Source organism: Pan troglodytes, chromosome 5, assembly GCF_028858775.2.
Source record: "Pan troglodytes isolate AG18354 chromosome 5, NHGRI_mPanTro3-v2.0_pri, whole genome shotgun sequence".
Lineage (NCBI taxonomy): Eukaryota > Metazoa > Chordata > Mammalia > Primates > Hominidae > Pan > Pan troglodytes.
In genome coordinates this window covers 26,416,024-26,443,668 of record NC_072403.2, presented here as the reverse complement: position 1 = coordinate 26,443,668, position 27,645 = coordinate 26,416,024, and the positions used below count along the sequence as shown (strand labels likewise).

Genomic DNA, 27,645 nt, shown 5'->3' with positions numbered 1-27,645 from the left:
AGCACTCTTGCATTCAGATGCACAGGCTTGGGCTGGGAATAGCTCCAAACCACCCTAGATCAGGACCTCTGTGGCTTTGTAGAGCTTTCCAGTGGCAAGGCTACATCTGCCTTCCATTTCCATTCCTGCCTCTAACCATCTGTCCTTCCAATTCTTCCAAAAATGGCTTCAGTCAGAAAAATAGCTCATTTGACATCCGGCCTTCCGGTTTGCTTCTCCTAGCTAAAACTCGTTTCTCCCCGAACACTAGACTGCAAACTTCCTCTTCCTGACAGGACCTAGGCCTTTTTAAATTTGGACTCCAGCGCCTAGAACAGTTCCTGGCATCCAGCAATGACTTTATATTCATTCAAAGGGTGACTGACCCTGTTTCCCTTAATGGCTACTGAATCACTGAATACAATTCACTTTTCTGTATTAGTTTTATATTCTATCTCGCAATATTACTAGGACTGGTCTGATTTCTTCTTCTCTCCCTCCCTTCAGTCCTCCCTCCCTCCTTCCCTCCCCTCCCTTCCTCCCTTCCTTGGGATCTCCCTACTGAAACTGATTTATAACTTTTCCCCAGAGTGAAACCCATTTCTAAAACAGTACTTTGGGTAAGGTTCTAAATTATAAAATATTCAAACATCCTAGTTCTGTATCAACTTTTTTTAATTTTTTTTTTTTTTTGAGACAGATTCTTGTTCTGTCACCAGACTGGAGTGCAGTGCAGTGATCGGATCACTGCAACCTCCGCCTCCTGGGTTCAAGCGATTCTCCTGCCTCAGCCTCCTGAGTGGCTAGGACTACAGGCGCGCGCCACCACACCCAGCTAATTTTTGTATTTTTAGTGGAGACAGGGTTTCAGCATGTTGGCCAGGATGGTCTCGATCTCTTGACCTTGTGATTCGCCCGCCTCGGCCTCCCAAAGTGCTAGGATTACAGGCATGAACCACTGTGCCTGGCCTTTTTTTTTTTTTTGGTTTTTGAGACAGAGTCTTGCTCTGTTGCCCAGGCTGGAGTGAAATGGCGTGATCTTGGCTCACTGCAACCTCCACCTCCCGGGTTCAAGCAATCATCCTGCCTCAGTCTCCCAAGTGGCTGGCATTATAGGCGCCTGCCACCACGCCTGGCTAATTTTATTTTACTTTTTTATTTTTAGTAGAGACGGGGTTTCGCCATGTTTGCCAGGCTGGTCTCCTGACCTCAGGTGATCCACCTGCCTCGGCCTCCCATATGCTGGGATTAAAGATGCAAGCCACCACACCCAGCCTATATCAACTTTTATGAGGTTAATGCAAATTCATCTTGTCTACATTACCTGAGGTCAGCAGTTCAAGACCAGCCCAGCCAACGTGGCAAAACCTCATCTCTACTAAAAATACAAAATTAGCCAGATGCGGTGGCGGGCGCCTGTGGTCCCAGCCACTCGGGAGGCTGAGGCAGGAGAATCGCTTGAACCTGGGAGGAGGAGGTTGCAGTGAGCCGAGATCACGCCACTGCACTCCCATCTGGGCAACAGAGACTCCACCTCAAAAAAAAAAAAAAAAAAAGAAGTTAAACACAAAAAGCCACATGTTGCATGATTCAATTTATAGGAAACATACAGAACAGGTGAATCCATAGGGACAAAAAAGCAGAAAGCAGGGACTGCAAGGTGTCGGGGATAGGGAGTAACTAATTTATGGACACAGGTTTCCTTTTGGAGTGATGAAAATGTCTTCTGGAACTAGACAGAAGTGATGGTTATACAACACTGTGAATGTTATCAAATGTTACTAATGATAAATTTTGTTACGAGAATTATACCACATAAAATATATAGTACCTGACACATAAGCATTCTAAAAACTTTACATTTTTTTAATAGCAAAATGAACAAAACTATCTCTCAAACAGGAAATCACCTAAGTATATTATTAAATACATTTTTAGGCCAGGCGCGATGGCTCACCCCTGTAATCCCAGCACTTTCGGAGGCCGAGGAGGGTGGATCACTCGAGGTCAGGAGCTCAAGACCAACTTGGCCAAGATAGTGAAACCCCGTCTCTACTAAAAATACAAAAATTAGCCGGGCATGGTGGCAGGCACCTGTAATCCCAGCTACTTGGGAGGCTGAGGCATGAGAATTGCCTGAACCTGGGAGGCAGAGGTTGCAGTGAGCCAAGATCACTCCACTCCACTCCAGCCTGGGCAGCAGAGTGAGACTCATCTAAAAAAAAAAAAAATTTTTTTTTTAAATCACTGGAATGGTATGCAGCCTTTGAAGAGCATGAACACGATCTACAAGTACTCACATGGAAAAATGTGACATAGCAATAAAAAGCTTCAGATCAGCATATATGGTATGACTTATGTTAAGTCACGTTAAAAGACACATGCTTACTGTAATCCCAGTACTTTTGGGGGCTGATGGGGGAGGATTGCTTAAGGACAGGAGTTTGAGGCTAGCCTGGGCAACATTACAAGACCCCATCTCCACAAAAAAAAAAAAAAAATAGCCAGGCTTGGTGGTGCACGCCTACTATTCCCACCTACTCAGAAGACTTGAGGTGGGAAGGACCACCGGAGCCCAGGAGTCTGAGGCTGCAGTGAGCCATGATGGTGCCACTGTACTCAAGCCTGGGCAACAGAGTGAGATCCTGTCTCTAAACAAAAACAAAAAACAAAACAAAATAGGTCGGGCTTGGTGGCTCACCCCTATAATCCCAGCACTTTGGGAGGCCAAGGCGGGTGGATCACCTGAGGTCCAGAGTTCGAGACCAGCCTGGCCAACATGGTGAAACTCCGTCTCTACTAAAAATACAAAATTAGCTGGGCATGGTGGTGCATGCCTGTAATCCCAGCTACTCGGGAGGCTGAGGCAAGAGAATCACTTGAACCCAGGAGGCGGAGGTTGCAGTGAGCTGAGATTGCACCACTGCACTGCAGCCTGGGCGACAGAGCAAGGCTCTGTCTCAAATAAATAAATAAATAAATACAAACAAAATAAAATAAAATACACATGTTCATGCACAGATATGTGCCTAGAAAATGACTGGAAGGATAATACAAGAAAAATGCGAACAGTGGTTATCTCTGGCATGAATAGCATAGAGGGGCAGGTAACGTCCCCCCCTGCCCCTTTTTTTTTAAACTTCATACCCTTTTATATTGATTTTGTGTGTGTACAATATATAGCACTTTGAGGTTTTTCAATGATAAGTTCAGAGTTAACAGTGTGACATGGCAGTCAAAAAATTCAAATCTGCTCCTAGATGGCATTACTAGAAATACACAATCTAGAACATGGGAGGTAATTACCAGATTTCAGAATTAAAATGTATTGGCTTTATAACCCTTACGAGGAGTCAAATTTGTCACTTTCTCAGTGTAACAATTACTCAGTGTCCGAGTGGTTTCTGCACATGGTCAAAGGGACAAGGTAAGTTCTACTTCACAGGGTGCAGAGCACACCGGAAGTGGTCACCAAATATTTGCTGAGTGTTCTGAGTCCCAAATACCGTCTAAGGCAAACGATGTTTTAAGCTTTTGTTTAGCCTTTCTCCTTAACTTGTTTAAGAATGTTTTAAAAAATTCAATTAATAGGCTGGGCGCGGTGGCTCATGCCTGTAATCCCAGCACTTTGGGAGGCGGAGACAGGCGGATCACTTGAGGTCAGGAGTTCGAGACCAGCCTGGCCAACATGGTGAAACTCCGTCTCTACTCAAAATACAAAAATTAGCCAGTCGTGGTGGCGGGTGTCTGTAGTCCCAGCTACTCAGGAGGCTGAGGCAGGTGAATCACTTGATCCCGGGAAGTGCAGGTTGCAGTGAACCAAGATTGCGCCACTGCACTCCAGCCTGGGTGAGAGTGATCGACTCTGCCTCAAAAAACAAAACAAAACAAAAAAAAAAAGAAAAAGAAAAAGAAAAAGAAAAAAATTCAATTAATAGAGGAGCATAAGATAATATTAAAGAAAACCCATCCACAAGCCTGAACTCTTAAAAAAAATCATTTTATTGATCCTTTACCATACAAAATTTATTCAAATTACACCCATTTGAAGTGGTAAGATCACAGCTAGAGAACAGGTCACCCTGTAACAAATCTATTTACAAAATCCATCATAAAAGCTTTTTTTTTGTTGTTTTTTTTACATTATATTACATATTTTCTTTTTTAAACTAGCATACAACACAAAGCTAAACTGATTAGTAGTTTGCCTACTCCCAATTTTGGGAGAAATACTTCCTTTTTACAAAATCTCGTACCCCGTAGGAAAAGAAATTCCCACGCCCTGACAATTGCCACCCGACTTACTCTGCAAGCCATCTTCCTTCATATCCCTCCTTCTCATACACACGAGTTGTCATGCACACACTGAATTCTTATTTTCTTTTTCCTGAAAGCTTAAGCTTTAAATACTGCAATTTTATTTACAGATCTACACGTACAACAAAAATGAAAACAAGAACCACAACAAAGAACAGAAAAACAAAAACAAAATAACACTCTTAAAAAATTACAAACCAGCTAGAAAGTATTCTGGCAGTGTTTACAAATTAATTGCTATTTTTGTACAAAATTGCTAAATAATGAAAATGTGAGTAGACTACATATCAACTTAAATAAAACGATTGCTATGCACAACTCTGTACATATAAACACATTCCTAACACTGTTTGACAGCTCATGTGTTGCCCTTTATACATTTTATTTTCTAAGGCTCACGCAGTCATAATTTGCACACTTGTAACTTTTAGCCATTTCGTGTGTGAGCTTTAATAGCAGCAACTCAATGGTACCAGGAAACCTGCATACTTAGTACTTAAAGTAACGCAAATACTGTAGTAGTAACCCACTTTGTGTGCCGGATACTAAGTCAAAAAGAAAATTACTTAATGCAAACAAAATACAGTATGGACATCTAATTAATGTACACCAGTTAAGCCCAGTAACTGGAAAAAAATCTTATGCATGAAGGAACTTTTAAGACTTATTAGTATTCCTTTCATTTTTAAAACAATAAATACGGCATTACATTATGAAAAAATTCAACAAAACACACAACAATCTAGCCAGGTGAGCTCAGTCTTTAGACTTTGGAAAAAATCAGCTTTGTGCAGCTGGCAAAGAGAATGACACAAAGCTGGAAGCAGAGGCAGCTAACCAGATGAGATAAATATGGGAAATGGGGAAAAGCTTGGCATAAATGGTTTCCCATACAGGAAAAAACCCCACAGTGCATTTCCAGTAGGCACTTAACACAAAGCTCCCTCTCCCTCCCCCACCCCAATGCTTCATCTAGGACCACACCGACATTTTGTACCAAGTCCAGTGTGTGTGAGGGGAGGAGGCCAGGGATGGAGGCTGAAGAAGAAAAAAGGAAGATAGTCTGCACCTTTGTTTTTCTTCCCAAACATACACCCACGCATACCCACACAAAGAGTTTAAAGTGCTGGTGTCATCTGTCTTGACCCCACCACCACTTTGCATATTGTGGAAATCTACCTGGAGTAAACTGGCTGGGGCTCTTGTGGTTTTTTGTGTGTTTTTTTTTTTCCTAAGGGATATTTTCAATTCAATTAAACATATGAGTTGAGTGCCTACTATGTGCCTACCATTGGGTCAGGCACATAGCATTTCAATTTAACTGTTCGTTTCGAGGTTTGTTCTTTATCTGACTCCCTCATTCCCGCAGTCCTTAGCATCCAAGGAATGGACCGGAGATACTACGCCATATTCCCAGTGGGAGATGGCCACTGCCACCTGTCCAAGGGAAAGCCATTCTTGGACATAACTGGTAGGATTTGCAGCTGACACAAAGCCTCCAACTTGGGACACCATTCCTGAAGAGTAAAGCGGGAGACACCCTGGCATTGTTTTGCTTCATTTTTTACGTCCCCGACTTCCCTTGGTCCAACTCATTCCTTCATAGAGGAAGGGGAATGGGGTCTGGCCAGAACTATTCCAGCCCCCGACACAGGGCTGCTCCCTGTTCCTGCCAGCTTAAGGAAATGCCACTCACACAATGGGGATGTCTTTCTCCCTAGAGGTCTCTCCATCTGACCCCATCCTGAGAAGTGGTCTCCCTGAGTGCGGTGTAAGAGAGCCCTTTCCCCTGTCACAGGGGCCCGGGAAGCCCAAGGATGGAGGGACCCATGCCTGCTGCTCCTTGGGGCTGTTACATCATCTGACCTGGTTCTCCTTTCCAATGGGCCACCCATGTCAGCAAGCCCCAGGACTGACTCGCTCCAAGCTCCCCCTCCTGGGAATGGAAGCACGATGGGACAAAGCTCCTTGCAGAGGCTGATAAACCTTAGATCACACAGGTTTAGATGCTCTGATCAGTAGAGGTTCTCTCCCTCTGCTTAAGTAATATGAATTTGCAAAAACCGCTTCAAAGTAAACAATTAAATTGAAATGGTGATGGGTGCCACAGGAATGCTTAAATGGCAGCTAAAAAAATTAAAAGTCTAAAACAATCCACAAAGAACTAAGTAGGCATTTGCTACAAATCAACTGGAAACTCACAAACACATTGGGGACGGGGGAATGGGAGTGGTTCATGGAGACAGGAAAATCCACAACAGCTTAGAGTGGCAGAACTCTACTAGTCTTCTGTATCTGCAACAAGTATATTTGAAAACAGGTTCTTCATCCAGAAGGCTGTGGAGGTTTTCTTGACCTCCTACTGGGACACACAGTTCATAGCTTAAACTGAATTATGACAGTAATTTAAATATTCCTAAGAAGAGCTGAAGAAATCCATTTCATACTTTTGCATGACTTCAAGTTTGCATTTGCTGCAGTTCCATTCCATATTAGCAGACCCCAAAGACATGCATTCTGCGGAGAAGGCACGGCTTGAAATGCTATTAAGGAAGATTGCTGTTTCCCAGCGGGCCAGGTGGCCAGACCCCATTCTACAGCCCATCCGTCAGGCACAGCAAGCCAATCCGGGGAGGAAGGAGGAAGGAAAATTCGGGGTGAGAGACACCTGATTGCACATTTTCTCACTTGCTGACTTAGCCAGGAGATCTTGGAGCCTGGAGCAAAGCAGGGCTTTCCCAAGGGAGCCTGCAACTGTGCGTTTAGACAATGTGTTTATTAATTTTTTAAAAAATTCATTAAAATGTCAGCTTTCTTCTGAAGTTTGTAGTTTACTTCATGATACTCTCTTGGAGGAAGAAGGTAGGAAGGGACAACACTGCATGACAGATGTTCTGGTTCCGTGATAAAAAAATATCGGTTTTTGAGGAGAGTTCACACGAAGCATAATCAACTACACATGAAGTCTTCCACCAGTGGGAGCTTTTCCAAATCGTAAGCATCGAAGAGATCGCTGATGCCTTCCTCCTCCCCGAGGCTCAGGAGATAGTCCTCTTGCAGCAGGGGAGGCAGTAAGTTCACAAAGGGTCCTTCTAGGTTGGAAGGAATTTGGTCCTCAGTCTGCTGTAAGAGGTTGGCTGGGGAGGCCAGAGGAGAAAGGTTTCCCATAGAAATTGAGCAATCGCTATGTCCTGAGTTGGTTGAAGCCAAGTCTGAAAAGAAAACATTGATGGAAACAAAAAATAAGTTAGAAAAATCAAATGAATTTTTCTGGAAGAATGTATATGTTGCTGTTAGAAAAAAGCATGTACCTTCCGCAAATAATGACAATGAGACGACTTTATGATGCAGATCACCTTTTATGCTAACAGGTACAAAAAAGTTCTCTGCCACCCCCCTCCCCCTTTTAATTTTTGAGACAGGGTCTTATTCTCTTGGCTGGAGTGCAGTGGTGTGATCATGACTCACTGCAGTCTTGAACTTCTGGGTTCAAGGGACCCTCCCACCTCAGCCTCCCAAGTAGCTGGGACTCCAGGTGTGAGCCACCATGCCTGGTTAATCTTTTTTTGTAGAGACAGGGTTTTGCCATGTTGCCCAATCTGGTCTCAAACTCCTGGGCTCAAGTGATCTGCCTTCCTCGGCCTCCCAAAGTGCTGAAATTACAGGTGTGAGCCACCATGCCTGGCCATCTTTCTTTGGCCCTAGTCTACTCACTCATTTTTCAAATAAACTACTGTCAATAAACAAGAATGCAAATAACTTCAATGATGAGAGGATAACAAGTTCAAAAACTTCTCTCTGCTATCTAGTCATTGTTTCAAGAAAATCAAAACAAAACAATATATACATACTGAAAAGTTGGCTTCCTAGTAGAAACTCACCAACTGAAAAAAGAACTTTTTTTTTTAAGAGATGGCGTCTTGCTATGTTGTCTACACTGGAGTGCAGTGGCTATTCACAGGCAGGCATAGCTCACTCTAACCTTGAACTCCTGGGCTCAAGCGATCCTGCCACCCCAGCCTCCCTGTAGCTGGGACTACATGCAGAATTCACTGATTTTAACTCAGTCTTTTTTGAACAATCAGCTTATTAAAAAGATCTCTAAAAATACATACAATAAGACATATCCACTTTGGATTTCTGTGGTGAAGAAAGATGGCCTTTTGTTTTATCATTTCAGGTGAGGTACTTTTGCTCAGTATTAAATCAGACTTATTCACTTAAATCACCCTTATTCTTGCTGCTATATAGGGAGACACTAAGGGAAAAAATTGCATATATATCTCCTCAAGTTAGGAAATGGAAAAATACATACTGCAAAGAGCTTCCTTTGCTCTTTGCAGAGCGGGAAGGAGAAGTTAGATTTCTTTTCTTTTCTTTTCTTTTTTTGAGATGGAGTCTCGCTCTGTCACCAGGCTGGAGTGCAGTGGCGGATCTCGGCTCACTGCAACCTCCGACTCCCTGGTTCAAGTGATTCTCCTGCCTCAGCCCCCCGAGTAGCAGGGATTACAGGCACGTGCCACCACGCACAGCTAATTTTTGTATTTTTAGTAGAGACAGGGTTTCACTGTGTTGGCCAGGACAGTCTCGATCTCCTGACCTCGTGATCCGCCTGCCTCGGCCTCCCAAAGTGCTGGGATTACAGGTGTGAGTCACCACACCCGGCAAGACTTACTTTCCTAGCGTTCTCCTCCCATATCCTTTCCCCATCTCATTGGGGGGGAAAATAAGACAAAAATTCTCCAACAGAGGCTTTTCTCTTCAAACCTTTTTCATTTCCCTCTCTGATGAGCTCTGCAGTGTGATTCAAAGGTGTGTGGCCAAGTGTCTCTGATGATCCAACAAGACAGTTCACAGCTTTGCTCCTCACTTTAGCTGGTTTTCAAAAATGCTGTAAGGAAACATTCTCTGCCAATAGCAAAAGCCTGAAGCGACTCCATAAGTGGGTGAAGGAGTCGTTTTTCCCAAATCATTATTTTCTTCTGCAAACCAGTCAGAATGTCTTTTAAAACATGTTACCTAATACCAATAGAAGTTTGTGTTTCTTGCCTAGGCTTGTGGTTCCAATACAGATGGTTCTAGTCACCCTCATTTTTAACATAGTTTCTAAAAGACAAAAGTGGAGTTTTTACCTTTGGAAGCGGGTTTAGGGATATTCCCATTGTGGTCTTGGTTGTTTGTTTTCATTGGACTGTGTGTTTCAGTCTCTTCTGGACATAAGTAAACCTCAATGGGCCCTTGGGTACTTGCCAAATGTATTTGTAGGCTCTATGAACAGAAGTGGGAGAAGTTCGAATCAGAAGTTCTTTTAGAAATAAAAGCCATAGTAATTCTTGTTTAAAAATGGAAGGTAAGAACAATGTTCATTTTTCACTTGCTTTTTCCCTACTAGTCCAACTCTATGAAAGACTGTCATCCTCTAGAGCAGGGGTCAGCAAACCACAGCCTAAGGGCCAAATCCAGTTCACCAAGTGGCTTTGTAAATAAAGTCTTATTGGAAGAGAGTCACACCCATTCCCATTGTTTATTATTGCCTCTGGCTGTTTTCGTATCACAATGTCAGAGGTGCACAGTTGAATAGTCTAGACACAGGCTGTATGGCTCGCAAAGCCAAAAATATTTACTATCTACCTGGCACTTCAATGAAAAAGTTTGCTGAGTCCTGCCCTAGAGAAAGAAAACTCTTTTAGGGGGGCTTGGGGGAGAGGGGAGTCGTTCTGAAAATAGCACAATGGGTGAGGTGAATTGTGTTCTTTGGATATATTCTTTTTCTGCAAATTATTACAAGGTCCTTTAAGTGTTCCAAATTCAGTATCTCCATGTTATTGTTCCTTTATGGTAGGACTTTTTCATGTTGAACTGTATACTGATGAATAGTATTCTTAAGTGCTAGGAACTGCATCTATTAAGAGAATGCAGCATACTAACATTTAAAAATCTTTTTCATCTAGGTCAAAGAGCTATTATTATCTTTTAAGGTAAGAAGTCTACCCTAGATGGAAGCGTGTAACTTTCATTCTCTTTTTATCTCCTATGCATTTTCTTTTTACTACAATTCTTTATGTTATAGTTGTAGTCTAGGCCTCTATTATCCAAGTATATCTGAAAATTATAAAAATATGCCCCCTACTTTCTTGCAATATTCTAGTCTATCAGCTAACCCAAAGCCCCATGTGAGCTCTCAAAATGTTATAAGTTAGGGAGAGACTTTAAAACATTTATATATCTGTTCATGGTGGGGACCATATACAGGATAATCAATGTAAACTTTCCAAAGTGATTCAAATTGATCAAAACGATTGATGACAAATTATGAAAAAGAGAAAGTACGAGAGGGACAGGGTATCATATACCACTTTGAACTTGAACATCCTGCTAGGTCAAAGTTAGGTTGTTTGAATACTCAATGAACATCAAACCATTGAAATGTTTTCAAATGTATGGTTAAGTAAAATAAATGGGAAAGAACCATCAAGTTCATAGGAGGGGGACAGACTTTAACTATGAGTCAATGAGTCATTCAATTTCAGGCATTCCACAAAGATCTTTGCAGATGAACAAAGATGCTGTCTCCTTACCTCTATTGAGTCAGGCACTTCAAGTCTTGTTTCTGGAGGGGCTTTCACAACTATAACAGTTTGGTCTTTAAGGCCACTAATTTTTCGAATATCTTGATATGTAACATAAGCTAACGTAAAGAGTGTCAAGGAATCTTCCATCTAATTACCTCAGATATAAGTATGATGAAAATGACAAAATAGATGCATAGAAAATTTTAAAGTATTTTATGACTTAGAAGTATGCATACGTGGCCGGGCGTGGTGGCTCACACCTGTAATCCCAGCACTTTGGGAGGCCGAGGCAGGCAGATCACGAGGTCAGGAGATGGAGACCAACCTGGCTAACACGGTGAAACCCCGTCTCTACCAAAAATACAAAAAATTAGCCGGGTGTGGTGGCAGGCGCCTGTAGTCCCAGCTACTCAGGAGGCTGAGGCAGGAGAATGGCATGAACTCAGAAGGTGGAGCTTGCAGTGAGCCGAGATCGCGCCACTGCACTCCAGCCTGGGCGACAGAGCAAGACTCCTTCTCAAAAAAGTATGCGTATGTCTCCCCTTCTGGATCTGCAAATGTTTAGGGTCTCCCATGAATCTTCATTTCTGGTTGACACTCTAAACAACTAAAGAAATGAATAGCTTTATCCCGCCCATTTCTAAAAAGACTATGGCTATTTAAAATATTAAACATAGAAACAGAACAGTTAAAATAAATGATCATACGAAAATAAAAAACTAAGTGGTCAGAAATTTTATCTTGAAGCCAGGGTCCTTTGCAGCACAGGCATTCCATGAACTCCAATGAAGTGTTCTGTCACTCAAACTGAATGATGGCAGATTCCAATTTGCAGGAAAAAAAAATGTAATCTCTATTAGCCACAATTTTTTTGAAACTCCAGTTACTTCTATCTACAAGCAAGTGTCAGCAGCCACCAAGTAAATAAATAAGTAACAAATATATTAGTGGAGGAACTCAGAATACTGCTCAGGCAGACAGCTTGTTTTCTTAAGTGCACCTGGGCTGGTTGTGATTATGTACTGCCTACAGAAGAGTGTCATTATTTCTGTTAGAAAAATTATGCTTTGCGTGATACTATATTAACTCTATCAATATTTCAGTGTTCATGAGGAAGAAAGCAGTTTCCAGGTGCTCTGCAACTTGAATGAATTTGAGAAACACTGATTTAGGAAAAGAGAAAAGTATAATATCTCAGTACTCTTGGTAGTTATTTCCTTTTTCTTTTTGAGACAGAATCTTGCTCTGTCACCCAGGCTGGAGTTCAGTGGCCCAATCTCAGCTCACTGCAACCTCCATCTCTGGGGTTAAATGATTCTCGTGCCTCAGCCTCCCAAACAGATGGGACTACAGGCATGCACCACCACACCCGGCTAATTTTTTTTATTTTTAGTAGAGATGGGGTTTCACCCTGTTGCCCAGGCTGGTCTTGAACTCCTGGACTCAAGTGATCTGCCTGCCTCCGGCCTCCCAAAGTGCTGGGATTACAGGTGTGAGCCACGGCGCCCGGCCTTGGTCATTTTTTCTAAGCACTGAACCATTCTTTTAAAGGTCCTGACAGCCAAGCCTAAAAGGCTATCATGAAAGAATATGGTACTTACGATATGACACAAGTATTCAATTAATGTACAATGTCTTTAGCCCGTTATTATTTTTTATATGAACCCACAAAAAATTCCTAGGATAAAACAGCAAGTAACAAACCAATGAAGGCATTTCAGCAGGTAGTATAACGTATTTAATGGCTAATAGAGTCTGTGATCTAATATGTTTAATATAAAAAAAGGGGGGGGCTTAGAGACCCTAAAATAAATCATGTCCCTTACGATAGTAGCTTCTTTTTTTTTTTTTTTTTTGAGACGGACTCCCACTCTGTCACTAAGGCTGGAGTGCAGTGGCACGATTTCAGCTCACTGCCACCTCTGTCTCCCAGGTTCAAGTGATTCTCCTGCCTCAGCCTCCCGAGTAGCTGGGATTACAGGCATGAGCCACCGTGCCTGGCTGTAGTAGCTTCTTATTAGAAACTGAATGCAGCTATGGAACTTCTACTCCAGAAAGAAAGCACATTCACACAAAATCTGCATATACATGTAGGGGATCTATCACAGACTATCTCCTTCAAATCTTTACAGTTGAGATGATGGCTAATTCAGTGTTGAGCTTGTAGTGGCTGCTCTTGCAGGATTCTGGGTTTTAGGTCACTACATAACCCATCAAAGAAGTCAACGGATGCCTTTATAGAGGGCCAGGCAGTTCTGATTTTTTACTGAGAACACTGGAAAAAACTGACAACCAGGTACTTACACTACAGCTCACTGTCAAAAAGCTGTATGATAAGAACTTATTAAAATAAAAACTCACCACTTCTTGGCCTTTTGGCTAAGATCAAGTGTAAAAGAAAAACTCATCTACGATTACTCAACATGCTGCAGGAAGGAAAATTTCAACACATTTGTGAACAAGCTGTACCAATTTGGGAACTGAATGGTGAACTGAAATAAATTGTGCAAATGTATTTTCTAATCTTACAAACTTAAAAGTGCTTCCTTTGTGGCTCCCTCCTGAATTTACTCCTTGGGTTTGAAGTTCCCTGCAAGGAAGCTTTCATTTTCTGCAACAAAGGCCCCAGAGAGAGCTAATATAGGTGACAATGCCATAAGCCACATGTCCCGGAAGGCTGCCAATCACATGTAACCACCCATCTCTTCCACAATGGGGCTCCCAACCAAACAATGAATGAAACAGCCCAACTGTTGGTTTCTTCCCCTGTAAACCCACTCTGCCCACCACTGGGGTTCCAAATCACTACGCCTCTCTTCCATCTCACTAATTATCGGCTGACAAGGTTAATTCTTTGGTCAAGAGGAAATGAACAATTGCAGGTTTGAAAAACTGCCAACACTGGAAGAAAATAAATATCTCCATATTCTCCAAGGGGGAGCCTGTTAAAGATGAGACACTAGAAGAATCTGGGCAGAACACTTTTTAGTTTTTGTCAAAAAATGGTAAATGTGCAATCATCAGAAGTTTGGAACTAAAACTAGAGATGGGATAACTTACAGTATTGTTTTTTGTCTTCTAATAACTGAGAATATTGGCAAGTCTTGTTTGACATAATGAGGCAATCTCTCTCTTACTTTGTCTGTAGTGAGATGATGAAGAGCAAGTTTTCCTGAGATCGTCAATAGATTGTCAGGAAGTTGAGAACAAGAACTGACCTTTTGTATTTTTATTTCCAAGGACTAATGTTTGTAGTGGAACAGAGGAATTGAGAGGGGTTTCTCAGGTCTTGGGGTGCTTTTGAAATCAGTTTTTTTATTGAGAATCAGCAGAATGCACTTTAAGAGTTATAGTATGATTTTTCTTTACTCTTTCAAACCCTTCAACTATAGCCCAATCAGATAGATTCAACCAATTTCAATTGCTACGATATCTGGTGAAAAGAAAATAGAATGTGAGAACCCCAACAGTGACAGCTAACACCCACCAAAAATCTGGGAAGCCAAAGACGAATCTGCTTAGTGTTGTCATTAATATTAATACCGACACCTTATGTATCTTTTAATAGTGTGGCCTTACGCTATGAGTATACCCATATGTCTCAACCACACATGAAAAAATGCTTTAAAAAACAGTTCCCACCTGGTATCAAAATAGATAATAATAGGATCGAGTTGGTGACTATCTTACCATAAATACTGACTTTTTAGGCAAAGCTAACTGGGTTTACACACACACGTGCATACACACACACACACATACACACGCAGGCACACAGGTACTCATTTGCATGACATCAGAATAATAATCTACCTTGTGCGTAAGTCAGATTGTCAACTCTGGAAATAGTCTAGGAAGCACTAACCCCCAGAGAACTGGCGGCACAAAGGATATCTTTGATTCTCTGAATCCTCGGTTAACAGTTTGAGGTCCAGGGTGCAGCTTTGGATCAGTTCATCTAATTTCTTCTCTTCCTGACTGAGCTCGGTCACTTCTTTTGACAGGCCTTGACACTGGGCCAGCATGCCCCCATCCTCAGACAGACTGCAGCCCCTAGAAACCCAAACACAGACTCTTCATGGCTACTCATGGGAGGGAGGGGAAGGAGAAATGATCCTTTGGGTAAATGTCTCCTCTTGACATAGGAGGTCACATTGCTTGTTAGCCAAGTGTTAAAATTAGAACATTTATACATATATATATATATATATATTTTTTTTCATAAATACAGTTCTGCACTTTTCACAGCATAGAAATTTAGTGAAAGCGCACTGCTATTTTCAGGATTCTTTCCTCCAGGGGAGGTCTACTTCTTCAGAAGGTTCAAATTCAGAGGGCAAAAGAAGGCAACCACCTTCCTCCCTTGCCTCATGGCTCCCAGGTGGTGGGGGAAGAAAGGGAAAAAGGATAAAAAGATAGAGAAAGACAGAGAAGATGGAATGGTTCAAAATTAAAAAAAAAAAAAACCCATCCAAAAAAGCACCAAAAACCCAGGTAATTACTGAGGGTCTTATATCAACAACTAAAAAGAAAAGAAAATAAAGGAAACAGATGTATGTGATGTATGCAAGAACTGAGACCAGCGCACAATATGTTTCTCTAAACCAGAGGCCAAAATGGGTTACCAAACTGTCAACAAAATTCCAAAATGTGCAAAAAGGTATGTATTCATCTTCCATCTGAATTAGTATTTTTTTAAAGCCCTCCTGTAACAGAATTATTCCTTCCAAAATGCTTTAATAATTCAATACTGTGCTTATAGTGGCTATTTAGATGCTCTAAAATTCACAAAATATATTACATATGTAATCATACGTGTGGCTGTATAAGTATCATGCTACCATCCCTGCTCTACAGACGAAATGGAGGCATTTAAGTCTTGCCTTAATTTACCCAGAAAGTGAGTTAATCTGCTATTAGAACCATGGATAAAGATATTCTGTAACTATGCAGTTGTACGTATACACATAGATAACCCATAAGCCATCATTTCCAGATTCTTATTACAAACGAGCTGAAGACGTGTACACATCTGTCAGATACACACGTGGGTGCACACAGACATCTATGTAACAGATGAACAGCAGTCCACTTTCCAACTGCAGAGACCTCTTTAAGGATGCCGTTGCTGGATGCTCATCAAATATAAATCCTTTTATCTCTGACAGTATCTAAACAAACTCTCTTTGTAAAGAGACTTCGAACTTCTGGCTTAGAAGCTGAGGAGGGAAGAGAGAATGAGAGAGAAGAAAACAGTAGGAGAGAAAAGAAAAGAATGTGTGGGCGTGGATGTGAAAGTGGGAACTAAGAAACCAGGCAGTTTGAAACGACCCCCTCAGAGCCGGGGCATGGGGAGGACTCCTACTCACATCCATTGGACGTTGTTTTTAGACTTCTTCTTAATGAGGTGGATGCCTTCCAGAACGTTGGTGATATCATAAATCCTTCTCTTTTGCACTTTTAGCACTTCTGCTGCCTTGTTCAAATCCAATACCCCATCGGGTGACTGGCTCAGGAGCTGAATGAACTTCTTGGTGAGCAGACCAAGAGACGTATCATACCGCGTTTTTTCTGAGGGAGATTTTGGAGCTTAAAGAAAAACAAAAACCGAGCGGGTGGGGGATAGGGGGAAAGGTAAAGAAATGAAGGGTGTCTTTGCAGTCAAGCAAGCTCTCTTTCCCACTGCAGCCAAAGTATTAGTATCTGAAGCAAGGCTGTCGTTGCTGTTGTTGTTGGCAAGTCATAGAAAGCTATGAAAGTTTTATTAGAGCAGGAAGGGAAGGTAAAAAATTCCAGGGTTTGATTAAAGCATTTCACCTTGAATTTCTCAAGAGTTTCTACCTTGACTTACACTATTCCCTGGCTCTAATGAAGAATTTACATATAGCGGGTGCTAAAAAATATCTGTCAAATGAATGAAAGAGTGCTGTGGCCTCAGGGGACCAGCACACACGAGGCCTACGGTGATGGAGCCAGGCTATGAGTCTCACTAGCACTGCAGGACAAGGTCTTAAACAGACCCATCTCAAATGGCCTTTCAGGCTCTGGTATCTGTGTGTGCGTGTATCACCTGTTCACCAATTTTCCAAATAATGCTTCATTTTGATAAATAATTACCTGGAAAAGTCTTCTGCCAAATCTCCCCATCTCTCTTAAAGGAAATTTCCTTACTTAATATTGTACTTGTTCCCCCATAGGTGCACAGGTCAAGGTTTTAATTTAGTGTCACACAATTTGTGGATTGCCTGATGCATGAACTACAGGAAGAGAGAGAACAAAGTCTAATTTAGCCCTTATGTTAAATGCAAACACATACATAATGGGACTAGTTGGCTATTTCTAACCTACGTTTCTCTCTCTCCCACAAGCAACGGTAATAGTATTTGATAGAAAGAGAAACAGCCTGCAATTTATCGGGCTCAATCAATTCTTACGCTACCATATGCTGAGCTGGAGATTGAGGTCGGCACAGACACTGGTGACTCTGGCATAGTTCGTGGACATCCAGTTTGCCTCAGACTCTGAAGCAATGTCCATTAAGGGAAGTTAAAATTAAATTTGATATAGAATGATGCCAAAAGCTCGTATTCCGAGTTGAAAAATGAAACTACATACAGTTAAAAGAAGTCTTCCCTTATGGTACCAGTGTGACTCTGTAGCCTTTCACTGGTTGTCTGCTGACATTGTATTTATTTTTTTGGATAAGCACAGAAAGAAATGAAAAAGAACAAAACATGCCAGAATTATTCACACCTTGGCATCCTTCCGGCCATAAGCTTTGAAAGTTGGAAATGCCACACCAAGGAGAATAAGGAAAGAGATGAAAAGATCCTTACTTTTTGGACTATCTGGACTTCGTAGTGCAGCTCTTCCTTTGCCCTTGGGGGTTTTTAAACCATCTGAGAGGTACTGATGACCGCTTTCTCCTAGCTCCAGCCTTCGCTTTGCCTGTAATAAGAAAGTGCGATCTCTCGTCACCGGTCATATGGACAAGAACAAGAAGGGAGGCAGTTTGTGGGCTGGCCTGCCAAATGCTGCAGGCTCATGCCAGCTCTCACCCCTCTGCTCCACCCCACTCAGCATCTTGTCGTTCCCTAGAGCCAGGATTCTAGCGTTGTAGGCTGGGTTGTCATGCACACTCTCTTCACCTGCCGTGATCATCCGTCCACACCCAGTTGGATAAACACAGCGATCCTTCAGCATTAGGTTCAGGAGTCACTTTGTTCATTGATTCAACACATCATGTGCCTGGCATGGGGCTGGATGCTAAGAATATCACAGGCGCCATGGGGCTTAAATTCACTTTCCACAGTGAGTCTTTCCTGCCCATCTCCCATTCTCTGACCTGGGTTGGACCCCCTTCCTTGTGCTCCCCAAACACTCTGTGTTTATTTGTATCATGACACTTATTCGGTATTACTGTAAGACTTATCTGTTTCTCATTTCCTTTAAGGCAGGGACTGTTTCCCATTTATCTTTGTATACCCAGTGCTTGGCACAGAGCCTGGGTTTCTGTAGATTTTCAATCACTCTCTCTATATACTGTATATTCAATGAGAGAAAGGGTGATTGGATCGTAACACAACTAGTCACAGACTACAAATGGCCCTTCATCGGGAAAACAAATACTGCAAACATGCAATCTTGGGCTTCAACCAGTATTGCTTTCTCCATTTTCTCATCAAGCCTAGCAAATGAGAAGCCCTTATCTAAGTTTTTAATTTAACTCCAATTAAATTTTAAAATATCCACATAGCGTCTTCTAGGTACCTAGGCATTGGGCTTAGCAAGCAAGATAGATAAGGGGCTTCGAGTCCAAGAGAAAAGATAGATGGTTAAGCAGTTGTTAAGTACTAATTGTATGGGTATGACAGGTGTTTTAGAAAATAAATGGCACCAACTGGACACTCAGCACAAAAATATGTATTTAGGCTCATTTTCAGGCAGATTCTTCTAATGAGGAGATTTGCAGTTTCTTTTCTTTTCTTTTTTTTTTTTTTTAAGACAGAGTCTTGCTCTGTCGCCCAGGCTGGAGTGGAGTGGCGCGATCTTGGCTCACTGCAACCTCTGCCTCTGAGTTCAAGTGATTCTCCTGCCTCAGCCTCCCCAAGTAGCTGGGACTGCAGGTGCACGCCACCACTCCCAGCTAATTTTTGTATTTTTAGTAGAGACGGGGTTTCGCCATGTTGGCCAGGCTGGTCTCGAAGTCCTGATCTTTGGTGATCTGCCCACCTTGGCCTCCCAAAGTGATGGGATTACAGGCGTGAGCCACTGTACCCAGCTGAGATTTGCAATTTCAAAACAACTCCCTGTGATGTGAATCCGTAAGTAATAACTTACCAGCGGAAGCTAGATATTCAGCCCCTCTATGGAAAGTTACCAGCTAACCCTGCACCGTCTACTACGATAGCCACTGGTTACTAGCTCATCCAAACTGACATGTGCTATAATTGTAAAATACACACTGAATTTCGAAGACTTAGTACAAAACAGGGTAAAATATCTCAACAATTTTAGTAGTGATCACATGTTAAATGAAATAAATAAAATACAACTGACCCTTGAGCAACATGGGTTTGGACTGTCCGTGTCCACTGATTTTATTTTTTTAGAGACAGGGTCTTGCTCTGCCACCCAGGCTGGAGTGCAGTGGTGTGATCTCAGCTCACTGCAACCTTGTCCTCCCAGGCTCAAGGAATCCTCCCATCTCAGCCTCCTGAGTAGATGGGACCACAGGTGCACACCATGATGTCTGGCTAATTTAAATTTTTTTTTTTTTGGGTAGAGATGGGGCCTCTCTATGTTGCCCAGGCTGGTGTTGAACTCTTGGGCTCAAGTGATCCTCCCACCTCATCCTCCCAAAGTGCTGGGATTACAGGCGTGAGCCACTGCACCCGGCCATGAGTGTGTCCACCTATATGTGGGTTTTCTTCCTCCTCTGTCATCCCTGAGACAGTAAGACCAACCCCTCCTCTTTTCTTTCACCACTGCTTCCTCAATGTGAAGATAACGAGGATGAATTTTATGATGATCCACTTCCAGTAATGAATAGTAAATCTGTTTTCTCTTCCTTATGATTTTTTTTTCATCCAGCTGCTTTATATGCCCATATGCCTTCTACACTTTGAACCCTGGACCAAGTTCAGCTGCTAGGAAATGCAAATTCCAGAGCATACCTAAGATGCATTGGATCAGAAACTCTGGGAATGGGACTGAGCAATCTAACAGGCCTTCCAGGTGATTCTGATACACCTTAAAGTTGGAGAAACCTGGCTTTAGATCATAAGGGAAAAGAGTAAGACACTCAGGCAAAGCCCAGCTCTGGCCAGCACGGCCTATTTCACATACCCTCACCTCTAGTCCTGCTTGGCTGATGAGGGAAATCTACCCTGTGGATTCCACTTTCATTCATTCCAAACTTTCTTTTATTGATAACATTTTCTCTCTAACTTAATTGTAAGAATACAGTATATAATACATATACCATATGAAATGTGTTAATGACTGTTTATGTTATTGGTGAGGCTTCTAGTCAACAGTAGGCTATTAGGGCTGGGTGCATGGATCACACCTGTAATCCCAACTACTCAGGAGGATGACTTGAGGCCAAGAGTTCAAGACCAGCCTGATCAACGTAGCAAGACCCCCATCACTAAAATAATAATGAAAACCCCAAACAACAGGCTATTAGTTAAGTTTAGGGGAGTCAAAAGATCTATCTAAATTTTTGACTGTGTCAGGGCACCTCTAACCCCAATGTTGTTAATGGGTCAGATGTAGCAGTAAAATTATTTCATCTGTTTCTTTATATATATATTTTACGATGTGGCTTGCCTCAGTGGCACACCTTATCTTTCTACTGCAGTGCTGAGTTAAACATCACTCTAATGGCTCTGGAAGGACAATCTGCTTGCTGGACTTCATCTTCCCCTCCCAGCCATTCTGTCAAGTCCTTGTGTAGGCCTGCTGTGGTTGGTCCAGCAAACATTCCCTCTTTATCAGGCAGAAGCTCCCTGTTTGTTCCTTGGGGAGCCATCCCTTTCCTGGTCTAAGCGCATCTGTGCACACAGGTGATCCAGGCCTGGCTAATCATTGTGTCCCATCCTGCCCTCCCCGCCCCCACCGCGAACAGGTTGAATGGCTCATGACCAAGGCTGGAGGAGCAAAGGCTAACCCCAGGAATGTTTCTGGAACTATCTGGCAAGAAGCAGGTATGTCTTTCCAGTAAGGTTGGTAAGTGAGGAGCCTAAAGCTGCCTGAGAATGGGGCCTTCCCAGGGGAAAGCAGAGTGGAGAGAAGGAGAGAGAGGGGTCTGAGACCACCACTCAAAACTCTGGCTCTGGTCATGCCCTGGGGGCAACTGTTGGTCTTTCCCAGACTTTCCAGTTACATTAGCCAATAAACTCTCCTTTTTGCTTAAAGCATTTTTTTTTTTTGAGACCCGGAGTCTCGCTCTGTCACCCAGGCTGAAGTGCAGTGGTGCGATTTCAACTTATTGCAAGCTCCGCCTCCCGGGTTCATGCCATTCTCCTGCCTCAGCCTCTCGAGTAGCTGGGACTACAGGCGCCCGCCATCACGCCCAGCTAATTTTTTGTATTTTTAGTAGAGACGGGGTTTCACCATGTTAGCCAGGATCGTCTTGATCTCCTGACCTCGTGATCCACCTTCCTGGCCTCCTCAAGTGCTGGGATTACAGGCGTGAGCCACCGCGCCCAGCTGCTTAAAGTGTTTTGAGTCGGGAACCTAGAATTGTGCTGTTGCCAGTGACAGCTTATGGAACTGGCTGAGTCAAGATGGCTATGGTGTGACAGGGAGTTGGCAGGCCTTGTTAGAGAGTGGCAGAGTGTGTTGGTCACTTCTTGTGACCGCCAGGAAGATACTACAGATAGAGAGAAACTTCATCTGAGGCTGGCCCGCCTCAAAGAAAACAGCTTTGCTATGGAGGCCTTCTCTACAGAAAGCAATCTAAGGAGACACAGAGCTGTATTCTCTGCCCAAATTAAAGTCAACAAATGGGCTGGGCACGATGGCTCACGCCTGTAATCCCAGCACTTTGAGAGGCCGAGGTAGACAGATCACCTGAGGTCAGGAGTTTGAGACCAGCCTGGTGAAACCCTAACTCTACTAAAAATACAAAAAGTAGCCCAGCATGGTAGCATGCACCTGTAGTTCCAGTTACTTGGGAGGCTGGGGCATGAGAATTGCTTGAACCTGGGAGGTGGAGGTTGGTGCCTCCGCAATCCAGCCTGGATGACAGAGAAAGACTCTTGTCTCAAAAAATGAAAATAAAGTGAACAGAAAGAAGGCAAACTTGGAAGAGTCTGGGACCCAGAACTCCTAGGGACCTAGGGCTGTGCCTCAGCAGTAAAGAACCACCCACTGGTCAGCAGGCTGGGGGCATACTAGTTTTATCTCTCCCTCCCAGGCTGCTGTTTCAGACTGCCATGAGGCAAAGGCCTATGGAAGCATTAAACTGTAGGTTAGGGAAATTTCCAGAGGTCTGCTGCTAAGTGACTGAGACTTAACTTCGAAAGACCAGGACTAGTCTTCATGTGTAACTCTAGTTACTAAGCACCAAACCATAAATTGACCAAATTTGAATGCTAGATGGACAAGCTACGAAAATTGCAAGGCACTTTTATTGCGAGAGAATCACTAGGTCTAGAAAGTGAAGGCCCATGATGTTGAACCTCTAAGGAAATCAATCACTAGGTCCAAAAGCCACGCCAGAAATAGGTGAGGTGTGAAGAAGGGGCAGCCCCAGAATTCCTCCCAGGAGGTGGAACTTGGGGTGGACTTATAGGCTCTACAAACTGCTGTCCCTGTTGAGGACGTGACAAGAAGCAGGAGGTGAGCACTTTATGTCATTTCCCCTTTTCAGAAGGGAGGTTTCCGTTGGGTTATCCTGTTATTTTTCCTCCCCTGTTTAGTGAACAGGGAGGGCGGAACTGGATTTGTGGGGACCACATATTACCTGTTTGGTCTCAGATCTGAACACGGGGGCAATAATTAGAATCTCTTGAAAAAGGGCTAAGAATTTTGATATTTGATGGAGCAGCATTATTTTAATGCTTAACTTAGCAAATTCAAGCACACATGCCTGGTAAAACAAAAAACTATATGACAGGATTTAAATAGTGCGGGTGAGCTCTGTCTACACCACCCTGCCCTGGGCTGAGCACCAGGGTAGATGGAAATCTCTTCTCTTGGTCATCTCAATTTTTGTTAGTTCACAGCGTGAGCATCGTGCTGATTGGAGAGGTATTCATTGTTTATGCACAGATCTTTACATTACATGGCCCCTACCAGTAAAACAACCAACTTATCCAGTAATCAACAGAAGGACGGGCCATTTGGTCCCAAGCAGTGGTAAAGCCTGGCTCTGTGAGATTCTGTGTGGAACTCCACGTGGCACCTTCCGGCAGTACTTTCAAGGGTAACTTGTACTATAAACAAGGTATGTGCTAACGTTAAAACCTCAGCTCCATGGACGGTAACATGCCTCTGCAAAGAAACAGTTGTACTGGTAAGCAGTTCTGAAAATCTCCGTAGGAAAATGTATGTAGTTAGAGCTGGGTGCAGTGGTAATGCGCCTGTAGTCCCAGGTACTTGGGAGACTGAGGCAAGAGGATCACTTGGGCCCAGGAGTTTGAGACCAACCTGGGCAGCACAGCAAGTCTCCCATCTCTCTCTCTCAAAACGAAAAAAAACCCACAAAACCCCAAAAGAATTACCACTGGAGCCAGTGGGGAACATCTATAGTCTGCCTGCCTGATATTTGTTGCCCCTATTTTTTTTCCACTGGGGAAGGAGCTCTACTGATGCTCTTAGTTTCTATTAGTCTCCAAGCATGAAAAGACAAGACTTGAGACTGATCAACATTAGGACGACTCTTCCCATCAAAGTTGCAGAGGTGAGTACTGAATCCTGGCCTCAATCCCGAGGCTCAAGTGTCTGGGGTAAAGATGAGACCATGACCAATGCAGGAAGGGTCAGTCAATCCTGGGATTTTTCTTGGGAACCACTGGGAAAGTACTGGGTTCTTTTCACTGGGCACTATTAGGCCAGTAGGGTGCGAGCCTGGAGCTACTTGGGAAGTGAGCCAACACAGAAGAGCTGGGGAAAGGCTGAGTCCCAATCCCTTCAAGGGAGGTGCTAGATACAGCCATACCCAAAGGCACACATGCCACAGACTTTCATTTGTGTGAGCCCACAAATATCCCTTTTTGGTATAAGGCAGCTGAATTAGATTATGATTAATACCACTGATAGATACAGACCTTTAGTATTAATTATTACACAACAAACATTTGAGTGCTTATAATATGCTACGCACCATGTTAACTGTTTTCCACTCAATTTTGTTATCTTATTTTCACAACACCCTTAATAAGGTGGTTATTATTAATTCTTATTTTATAGAAGAAAAGGGAGGTCTAGCATGATTAACTGACTTTTCCAAGATTCTATAGCCAGTAAGCACATCTACAAGTCCATGCTTATAACTACTTCATGAAAAGATTGTGAAAAGTCCCATGTAAAAATATTTGAATAGCTAGATTAAGTTGACATTGCCTTAATGACACACTTTATTTTATCCCTGATTTAAAAACTCTTCTTTACATATAATAAATGTATATGGTAATTTAAGCAGCATAAATGAGTATAAATGGAAAGCAAACTTTCTCCCTACTCCTGATCCCAGTTCCCTTCCTCAAAGGCAAGCACTATGAAGTTACTTGGATATCCTTTCAGATAGCTATATACATACTTGTATTTACCTAGACTATCTACCATCCCATCTTTAAAAAGTTTTTCCCATAAATCATAGCAAAACACACACTTTTCTATTAATAACATATGTCCGAGTTAGACCTTATCAGAACACATGGAATGATCTCATTTCTCATAGCTGCATAATATTGTATTAATTAATATGCCACGATTTATTTACTTAAGCAGACATCTACTAATGGACATTCAATACTCCTCTCCTATAATCATTTTTCCAATGAATAATCATGCTGGCATTGTGGGGTAGGTATTACTACACCCAGCTTGCACTGAGACAGAAGTTAAGGATTTACCCGAGGTCTCAGTTAACAAGGGACAGATACTAGAATTCTTATTTTTTATTTTTTTAGACACAGGGTCTAGCTTTGTTACCCAAGCTGGAGGGCGGTGGTGTGATCACGGTTCACTGAAGCCTCAAACTCCTGGCTCAAGCAAGCCTCCCACCTCAGCCTCCTGAGTAGCACCACCATGAGTGGCTAATTTTTTTTTTTTGGTAGAGATGAGGTCTTGCTATTTTGTCCAAGCCAATCTTAAACTCCTGTGCTCAAATGACCCTCCTACCTCAGCCTCCCAAAGTGTTGAGATTACAGATGTGAGCCTCCACGTTCAGCACAGATACCAGGATTTGAACCTCAGTCTATGCAATAATTTGTCAGTGACCATGACACCCTTGGCCTTATTGAGATGTCCTTCCTCTGCTTCCATAGCAACATCCATGCTGCCACTGCACGATTTTACCACCATGACAAATGCATACTCCAGGCTTCCTCACTGGACTCTAAGCTCAGGTCATAAGCAGCTTAGTTTCCCCAGAGCCTTGCATATGGCATGCACTCAGTCAACTTGACTTATTTATTTTGAATGAACCAAGGAATAAATTCCCAAAGTCCCTTGGCAGGTAAATTACAAAGCTCCAATGTTACCAATCTGCAGAAGGGATAGATGTGAGTGAGAGAGAGAGTGTGTGTGTGTGTGTGTGTGTGTTTGTGTGTGTGTTGGAGCGGGGGCAGGCTGGAGTTTAATCTCTATAGATGGCTTCAAAAGACTTTCAAGAAATATAAAGGAGAAAAATTAAAGTTGCAGAGATATGTGTATTATAAAAAACTATGAAACCACAGACTTCACAAAAATTTTTCCTAAATCCATAGAGAAGAAGGCCTGAAAATAGATCCACACCAAATGTTAATGGTGGTTATCTCTGGGAAGTCAAATTAAATGAGTAATGACTTCATGTTTACATTTCTGCAATTTTTGATCTTATTTGAAAAAGCAATGTGTCTACATATACATTATACCATACTAACTGGCACTTCTACTTCTTGGAGTACATCCTCAACATTTAGGTTGTTTCTAGGGTTTGTCTATTAAAAACAGCACAGCCTGTTTCTTGAATATTTGATTTTTCCACATATGTCCAACATATTTTTATTTTATTTTTTTGAGTGGAGTTTCGCTCTTTTTGTCCAGGCTAGAGTGCAATGGTGCAGTCTCCACTCACTGCAACCTCTGCCTCCTGGGTTCAAGTGATTCTCCTGCCTCAGCTCCCAAGTAGCTGGGATTACAGGCGCGCACCACCACACCCAGCTAATTTTGTATTTTTAATAGACACAAGGTTTCACCATGTTGGCCAGGCTAGTCTCGAACTCCTGACCTCAGGTGATGCACCCGCTTCGGCCTCCCAAAGTGCTGGGATTACAGGTGTGAGCCACCGTGCCCGGCCTATATGTGCAACATAAATGCCCAACCTCAGAAGAAAAATTCAGTAAGTTATTATACATTTATATCTTGAAATGTTATGCAATTAATAATGATGTACAGCGACATATGTAACTTAAAAAAAGCAGGTGTGAATAGTAAAACTATTTTTGTAAGAAAATTATATGCATAGAAAGCAAGTATCTAAGGATACATACCACACACCAAAGAGTTGAAAAGCATTAATCTTTGGATAGTAGGCTTATGGTGATTTTACTTTCTTCTTTTTAGCTTTTTTATATTTGAAAATCATTTTAAAGTGAGCGTGGGTTACTTGCATAACAAGAAAAGCAATATCATTTCCATTTGGGGTTAAACAGAAATCTGGTGGCTTATTTTCTAGACTGTTGAATGTCTTATGTACCATTCAATATGTACGGGTTCAAAAAAGAAATGGGATATGCCACCAGAAAGGGCATCCAGCTTCGTGGGGGGGAGGGAAGGGATGTTCTTATCCACCATGCCACTGAGCCACAGGAAAAATTAAATCAAGCACAAGGCATGGCCTGCTGTATGTTAACAAACTGTGAATGCTAAAATAAACTCCCTTCTCCCTAGTTAATAGGAGATCAGGAAAGGGATAGAACTTGATAGATGATACCTTTTGTCTCAAAACCAAAGACGAGACAGGTATTTTGAACAAAGGAAGAAGGAAAATGAAATAAAATAGAAATGAAAAGAATGAAGACCAAGTTAAGTACATCAGTGAAATAACCCAAAGGAGGGAATTTCCAGCTTCATAGCAGACCACAGCTGAACCTCACTTGGACTCTGGCCATTAGGTTAGTGGGTCAGGGCATGAGGATTTTAAGAAAAGTTAGTTTTCAGCTGTAACTATGTATTAACTCAATCTGGCTCATCATTTTTGAATCCATTCAAATATTTATTGAGTGCCTGCTATGTACCAAGCCCTGCATGGGCATATGATTATAAAGGCAACATGGTGGTCCCTGCTATCAACAAGTATACAGGCAAGCAAACAATGGGAAATTTATTATGAATGAATACTGCAGTGAGCCCAGGGTGGGTCCAGGAGGGCATGAAGAGGGGTGCATGGAGAAGTGGGTAGAGGTCTGGAGAGATTGTTAAGAGGTGACAGCTCTTGAGCTGTGTTATGCAGATAAGGGAGTGAAGTCAGCGGAGTTGAATGGGCTGTCCAAATAAGAACAGAAGCAGAGATTTTGAAAAGTCCTGGTTCGGAGGTGCTTGTGAGTAGGGAGGGGCTTTG

General features: G+C 42.5%; 1 protein-coding gene across 3 annotated transcripts in view; it reads right to left on the bottom strand.

Annotated features, from left to right (window-relative positions):
• Window positions 1-3,960: 3,960 nt before the first annotated feature.
• E2F3 (E2F transcription factor 3) overlaps window positions 3,961-27,645 on the bottom strand; it is a 91,776-nt gene continuing 68,091 nt past the window's right edge. For 2 of the 3 annotated variants that reach the window (XM_016954978.4, XM_016954979.4), the window contains exons 2-7: window positions 17,705-17,816; window positions 16,238-16,439; window positions 14,763-14,921; window positions 10,875-10,989; window positions 9,429-9,564; window positions 3,961-7,508 (exon numbers count right to left, since the gene is read on the bottom strand). In XM_016954978.4, coding sequence (XP_016810467.1) covers window positions 7,246-7,508; window positions 9,429-9,564; window positions 10,875-10,989; window positions 14,763-14,921; window positions 16,238-16,439; window positions 17,705-17,816 — 987 coding nt within the window. In that variant the 3' untranslated portion in view covers window positions 3,961-7,245. Of the gene's footprint in view, window positions 7,509-9,428; window positions 9,565-10,874; window positions 10,990-14,762; window positions 14,922-16,237; window positions 16,458-17,704; window positions 17,817-27,645 lie in introns of all 3 variants that reach the window. The other variant, XM_016954977.4, reaches the window with a different exon arrangement.